At 62.0% G+C, this 6,795-nt stretch overlaps 1 protein-coding gene across 1 annotated transcript; it reads right to left on the bottom strand.

Moving 5' to 3' along the window:
* Window positions 1–3,101: 3,101 nt before the first annotated feature.
* INO80B (INO80 complex subunit B) lies at window positions 3,102–6,312 on the bottom strand. The gene is made up of 5 exons (XM_088128779.1): window positions 6,161–6,312; window positions 5,869–6,055; window positions 5,597–5,715; window positions 4,696–4,871; window positions 3,102–4,158 (listed from the first exon to the last, which is right to left on the bottom strand). Exons 1-5 carry the CDS (start codon window positions 6,219–6,221, stop codon window positions 3,694–3,696), a joined length of 1,008 nt encoding a protein of 335 aa, XP_087984905.1. The 5' UTR covers window positions 6,222–6,312; the 3' UTR covers window positions 3,102–3,693.
* Between the last annotated feature and the right edge of the window lie 483 nt (window positions 6,313–6,795).

The following is a 6,795-nucleotide window of genomic DNA, read 5'->3' as shown; positions in this document are numbered from 1 at the left end:
CCCAATCAGGCGCCGCCTTCGCCCCCAACAACAGCAGACAAAGGCGGCCGGAGGGCGGGCCCCGCGAACGGCTGACGCCCTGCGCCAGTCAGAGCCGGCTCCGCCCTTCGGCGCCGATGACTGGCCCAGCCAGGAGGATTGACGCGTGCACCGGCCAAGCGGCTCGAGGAAGGGGCAACCGCTGGCGGGCCAATAGGAAGGGAGGGTTGCGCACGCGCCCTCCGTCGTGTTCCCCCCCGGCTCTCTGCGCGATAGACTGCCCCTCGACTGGAGGCTCCTCTCGGGCGAAGCGCCGGGGACTTCTCCGCAGCGACCGCGCTGGCCGGGAGGCGCTGCGGGCCTTCAGCCAAGGGGCGGCGCCTGCGGGGCTTCGGGGGGCGACCGGCCCTCGCCTCGCGCCTTCGTGCGCGTCTTCGCGGCCGCCTGCCTCCCCGACGGCTCTGCGGGGACCGCCCCTGCGGCGCGCGGCGCTGCAGCCCAGCCGGCGCGCGACCTCGAGCAAGGCCCCCAGTCCGGGAACAGGCGCAGCTGGCGCGCAGGCCGCATCGGCGCCAGGCCCCAGCCGCGCCCGCCGCCTGTCCCTTGAGCAGCCCGGGAGGGCCCCGCCGAGAGCCAGGGGCTGCGCGGAGCAAAACCCCAGAGCCGCCCCGTCTTGCTTCAGTGGGGCGGGCCGGCCAGCCGGCCGGCCGCGAGCTCCAGGAATTCGGCCAGGACCAGCCGCCCCCGAGCGCGGCGGCGCCCTCCGCTTCCCCCCGCCCCGCATCTGCATCTGCATCTGGTCCTCCCGCTCGCCCGTCCGGAGGGCGCTTCGCCAGAGCGCGGCCGTCCACGTGCCGTCAGCAAACGCCGGTCTGGCTCTCGGAGCAGGATCTTCTCCGGCGACGGTTGGTGAGACTCGGTATTGTCGAACTCTGACCTCGAAGGTCGGCCAGGACCTCGTCTGAAGGTTTCCTCGGCTTTCTCCGCCGAGCTGCCCTCTTCGATCTGGGGTCGGTTTTCCTCCTGCAGCCGCGCCCGGGGCCGTGCCTACGGCCCGCAGGGGTCTTGGCGACGTGAGCCTAACCCTAACCCTAACCCGGGCCTCTGGTCGTGCAGCCCGTGCCCTTAACGCGCTTGGCCGCTGCCCTCTTCCTCGGACAGCGCTGCCTCCACTCTCCCGCCCCGTTCACCGCTGCCCACAGCAGCAGAAAACGCCCGAGCGCTTTCCCCATTCAAATGGCCTGCGGTTGAAGACGGCGGTGATGCTAAGGAAAGCAAACGCTCTGCGCGAGACGGCTGGGTCCCATTAACGCCTTTTAACTTCTGAGGGTACCAAGGCTACGTCTGTGTCGCGTTCATTTATTTTACTTTTTGCAAGGGTACATTAAGTCATACATCTGCCTGTCCCATCCGATCCGGCAGAGAAGGGATGCTGCGGATCCCGTTTGGCGGGCCCTGCGAGGCGGGCCTTCTCTGCCCTGGCGCCCGCCTTGTGTAATCCCCCCCCCAGAAGTGAGATGAGCTCCATTCCGTAAGTCCCTCAAGGCCTGGCCATGCGATCAGGCCTGGGGCTCCCAGGGGACTGGGGAGATTTTACGATGGCTCCCTCATTAATTTTATCCCCTCCCGTTTTGTGTTTTTACAATTTATGTGTACTTGTTTTTATGTATTTGTTTTTAATTGTTGTACGCTGCCCAGAGTCCCCTTGTGTGAGATGGGTGGCTATATAAATATGGTAAACAAATTCAGTCAGTCATACATCAAAAGCACGTCTGCTCTACGGAATTAAGAATGGTGGGTGCCATTGTCTTGTGTCAGTTTCAACTTATTTCAGGGCAAATGGGGATTTTTTGGGGAAAAGTGGAGGGGCACCAATACTTTCAGTTGCATCTGTAGTTAAAGTTGTAATTAAAACTTCTCCAAGTTACATATTCTGGGGTTACACTTGAATCATGCTTTATATCAAGCACTTGCTCTCACAATATACCCTCAACAAGGAATGGACTGCATACTAGATGAAGAAAGGGGACATCTGGAAAGGTGTTTTGGGAAACAGCTGATGATTTGTCAGCAAGGAATCCAGGCAAAGCAGCTTTGTCCTTCATCACCTATGACCACCTTAAAAAGAAACCCCTCTACCCCTTCCTCAACAGCCAGGTCTTGACATCTCTTGGAAATGCTGAGGAAAGAGGCTCTTTTGACCATGGGCCAGTTACTCATGGGAGGGGCCCCTCCACCCCCCTGCCTCCCTTGAGGTATGGCAGGGAGCCTCAGCAGGCAGCTTCTACCTAGAATAGGCCCCAAGCCACACAGAGCATCCTGGGGAACGAGCAGTGCTTTGAATTGTCCCTGGGGACCAACTGGCAATGCACCAGCAGTGTGGCAAGACAAGGCAGGCCCCCACTCCTGCAGCCAAGGCTTCCGGGGGTGGGGGTCTTCGAGGGCAAATTCAGCAACACTACTGCAGGTGACCCGGCTCCTCCTGTTCCAGGAATGGCTGCAATCGGGCAAAGGCCTTCCTGGCCAGGGCATCTAACTGCCAGCGCAAGCTACGAGGCCAGGAGGGCCCCATCCAGAGACGAAGTTGTGCTGTCGCAGACGCAGCAGGATTCTGAGCAGACAGCCCTTCTGCCTTGTGGGGTTTATTTCTGAGCCTGCTTCCCCCCACCCAGGCACCGCATCCCCCCCTTGGCCCAGGAGGCATAACCCAGCATCAGCTGATCATCCCTTGCCCCAAACCAACGGGTTACCTCCCTCTCCCCTGGCTTGCGGCAACAGTTCAGGGAGAGGATTAATACATGGGGCACTCAGGGCTCAACCTCTCCTTCCCCATAACTGCTCTTTGGAGTCTTCACAGACAACCCCAAAAGACACCACAGTCAACGGCGTCCAGAGCTGCGAGGGTCCCCCCCGGCCAAGGCCACCCATGAGAGGGAAGCCAGCACTGGGACACGCAGAGCTTCAGCCCAGCCGCAGGGGCTAAGGGAGCAGGCAGTAACGAGGGCAGGGGGAAAGCAGCCCCACTGAAACCGCTTGCCAAAGCCACCCCTGAACACTCCTAGTTTGTCCTCAGAGAGCTCCCTGTCAGTAGGAAATGCTAAGGAAGGAGCAAGGAGGCCATCTTGGGCTTCTCAAGCCAGTTTCAGGGTATCTTTAATGTAGATGACAAATCATTTTCCTGCAGGCTGACCGACTTAAGCAGAACCGCAAGCTATCAGCCACTTTTTCCAGCAGTCTGTGCAAATGGAAGAGTAGGGTGGCTCCCGCTTCTGTCTGTCTTGGGAAGGCACAGCCTCCAAAAAGGCAAGATAAAATGTCTGCCACCGTTGCCTTCTCCCGAGTCCACACAAGCACCAGGGTCCTGTCCTCTCCTCCCCGTTATTACAGGGCTCAAGGGGAATGGAGCCACAGACTTCTGGCACTTTCCCAAAGCTGCTGCTGCAAGGGGAGCTGCCCCAAGGGGCTCCCACCTCACACAATAAGATACATCCTTGTTGTTGAACCCGCTGCTGCCCTAGAAATCACAAGGTCATCCAAGGCTCAGCCTCAGTAGAGTTTGGACGCCTGTACCTCCTCTCGCTGCCTCCCTGCCCGTAGGCACCTCGGAACAGGCTGGCCAAGCCAAAAGTGCGGACGCCTCTCTTCCAGACCAGAGAGGCCCTCTCGGGTGACTGCCAGGCACCAATTGTCCTCTTCCACCAAAGGGCGATGGAACTATGCTGGCATCTCCTGGAGGAGCAAGTTCTTTTTGTAACAATCCAGGCTGCAAAGGGGGATCCCAGTGCGGGAACAGGAGTACCTCCTGAGGTTGGTGCAGCCAAGGACTCCACAAGGGATGGGTGGAGGCACAATGGCAGGGAGAGAAGGCAACATAGGCAGGGAAGCCCCAGGTGGGAAGGAGACCGTGATCCCACTAGCAGCACTGCGGTAACACACCGTAGGGACTGCCACGCCTTTGGCCTTGCGCTCACGCAGCGTTTTCACTTTGGTTTTGCTGGTCTTGGTGAGGCGCTCGATGGTTTGGTTCTTGTTCTCCTCGGCCTTTTTGGCAGCCTGGAGCCGCCGTTTACGAGCCCGTTCTTCTCGCTTTACCAGCATCTCCTCTGTCAGCTCCTTGGCCTTGTACCCCATTGGCAGCTCCAGCAAGGGCTGGCTCTGTTGCTTGTGCAAGAGGGCTTTCTGTGGGCAGAAAGAGGGGAAGGGGGTGGCTGACAACATCTGTTCAGACCCAGAGGCAAGAAGAAGGCCTGAGGACCTTTTGGGATCAGCAGCAGCCAGGAGGAGCTAGAAAAACTATGTCATCATAACAAAGGTTCTTCCCCTAAACCCAGCTGGAGATGGTAAGTGTCCTCCTTGGCTGTGTACCCTACATCCTTGCCTCTATGGGCCCAACCCAGATCTGATGCCCCCTCCACTCTTAGAACTGGCAGCTAGGTTTTTTGAGGCTGATGGGGGTATAGATCAAACATGGACAGGAAGACCACCCTAATGTTCAGAAGGAAAGAGGCTATCTTCCTGCATCATCCTGGGTGGGCTTGGCTAGGGAAGAGCCATCTGCCTGGCTCCAAGGAGGCAGAAAAGCACGCACAGCAGAGTAAAGTGGCTGTGGATCCCTGCCAGTCTTCCCTTCCCTTAGCTGGGCTCACTTATACTACCACGGATGAAAGGTCTATTGACCACCTAGCCACCTTCCTGCATCGGGCCCTAGTTCCTCACCTGCCGGGCAGTGAGCAGGGACTCATCCACCTCTTTTTTCAGCTCCCCATTGTCATCCAGCTCCCCCCGCTCCAGGGCATCTAGCCATCGCTGCTCCTCTTCTTCCTCCCGTGCTGGGAAGCCTATTTCTGGGTCCAGTTCCGGCAAGGGGGATGGCTCCAGGTTGCTGTCTTCATCTGTGGGGGTGTGAGGAGAGTTTGCCTTTAGTCTGGCCAGTGAGGTGGAACATCTTCTCTGTTGACACTAGCTAATTTGTGCGCTGACGTTTAATTTATAGTTTGCAGGATGGGTACCAAGGAACAAGAACACTAAGGGAAACACCAGGATGGCAACAATTGTTTGAGAAAGCTTATTAAGAAAACAGCCCCAGCGCCAGCACCAGTGGGCCTGAACGGTGATAACGGTCTCTGGAATTCAACTCACCAAGGGGTTGCTTTCACTGGGCACATTTTATAGCCCTTCAACCTCTCTCTCCCCCTCCACCTCCAGAGTTCCTTCATTTTAGGTGTCAGCAAGCAAAGGTTACATATTTGTGAGGATTAAGTGTCGAGCAGGTATTGGGCACCTGCTACGGCAAAAGAGGGAAATAACAATTATCGGACTGGGGTTAGACCTGGAAGTTTTATCTCACGGCTCGTAAGAGTAAATAGGAAGAGATCCCTGGTCTAAGCAGCCTCTCATCCAGGCCCCGCGGGTCAGTCACAGGACAGCCGCGGAGGCAGATTCTGACCCGGAGGGGCCGCAGGCCCACCATGGAGAGACGCTCCTGAATACGGCTTCCGTTACTGCTCGCCGCCCAGCCCTGTGCGAGCCGGGCAGAGAAGGCCGCGACAAGGCCTGTTCCCTCCCCTCCCCGAGTGGGCACTAAGGGCCGGGGACGCGAGGGGCACCGCTCGCTCACCCAGCCACGCTCGATACTGCTCGATGGGCACGCCTTCCATGGGCTCCTCCTCGTCGTCGGCCGCCATCAGCGGGGAGGGGGACCGAGGCCTCTCGGGGATCACGGTAAAGGTTGGGACGCTGCAAGCGGGAGAGCAGGGCGGTTAACGCCGGGCGCGGGGAAGTGCCGGGGGCGCCCGGGCTCGGCCCACCGGCGTCGGACGGCGATGGGGGCGCTTCCCGCCACCAGGGCGCGAGGCCCAGCGGAGGCCCGCCGCCCGCCCGCCGCCGTACCTCTTCGTGCCCAGGATCTGCCCGCCCAGCTTGATCTTGAGCTTCAGCTGCGGCTTGGGCGGGGCGTCCGCCGCGTCCGCGGGGACCGGGCCGGGCTCCTCCCGGTGGCGCCGCTTCTTGTGCTTCTTCTTGTGCTTCTTGTGCTTCTTCTTGTGGGCCCCGCGCCCGCCCGAGTCCTCCTCCTCGCCTGGCGCCGCGCGGGGAGAAGGCGAGAAACGGCGCTCAGTTCCCCGCCGAGAAGCGCACCCCCCGCCGCCGCCGCCGCCCGCCGCCGCCGCCCGCCGCCGCTTACCCCGCCGGGCGCCCTCCATCCTGCCGCCCGGGACCTCCGCGCGGCGCCACGCCTTGCTCATGCTCCGCCGCCGCCGCCGCCGCCGGGGGCCGTGACGCACTTCCCCTCCCCGGCCGGAAGTGGGCGGCCGGCAGGGGGCGCGAACCGGAAGAGCCTCCCTGGCGGCGCGGCCCGCCTCCCGGGGCCCCGCTCCCGCGCCTGCGCGCCGCCGCCCCTTCGCCGTACTCGCGCCCGGCGAGCTTCTGGCCTCCGGGGGCGGGGGCGGGGGCGGGGTCCAGGGCCGCCGCCGGAGGGGGCTGGGCGGGCAGGGGCGCTCGGTGAGGGCTCCCCGGCCTCGGGCGCCGTAAGCTGGGCGGACCCAGCCCCCAGCATTCCCCGGCCGGCCGTGGGGGTTGCAGCTGGGGAGGCTGGGGCCAAGGCGGGCCCGCCGCAGCCGACGAGACGGGGCCCTTCGCCCCGCGAGCGGCAGGGGCGGCCCTGGTGGTCCGCGGCGGGCACGGCGGGGCGGAGGCCCTCGCGGACGGTGGGCGAAGCCCGTCCCCTGAGAGCTCCGCGCCTCCCTTCCCTTCCCTTTCCTTCCCCCGGCGGCTCTTCGCAGCCCCAGCGGCCGCTGTCCGGACGGGCCCATCCCTGGG

This window comes from Python bivittatus, unplaced genomic scaffold, assembly GCF_059951505.1.
Source record: "Python bivittatus isolate LINGU-HERP-01145 unplaced genomic scaffold, Pbiv_v1 ctg000740_np1212, whole genome shotgun sequence".
Lineage (NCBI taxonomy): Eukaryota > Metazoa > Chordata > Lepidosauria > Squamata > Pythonidae > Python > Python bivittatus.
The sequence above is the reverse complement of the archived record's forward strand: the minus strand, read 5'-3'. Positions and strand labels throughout refer to the sequence as shown.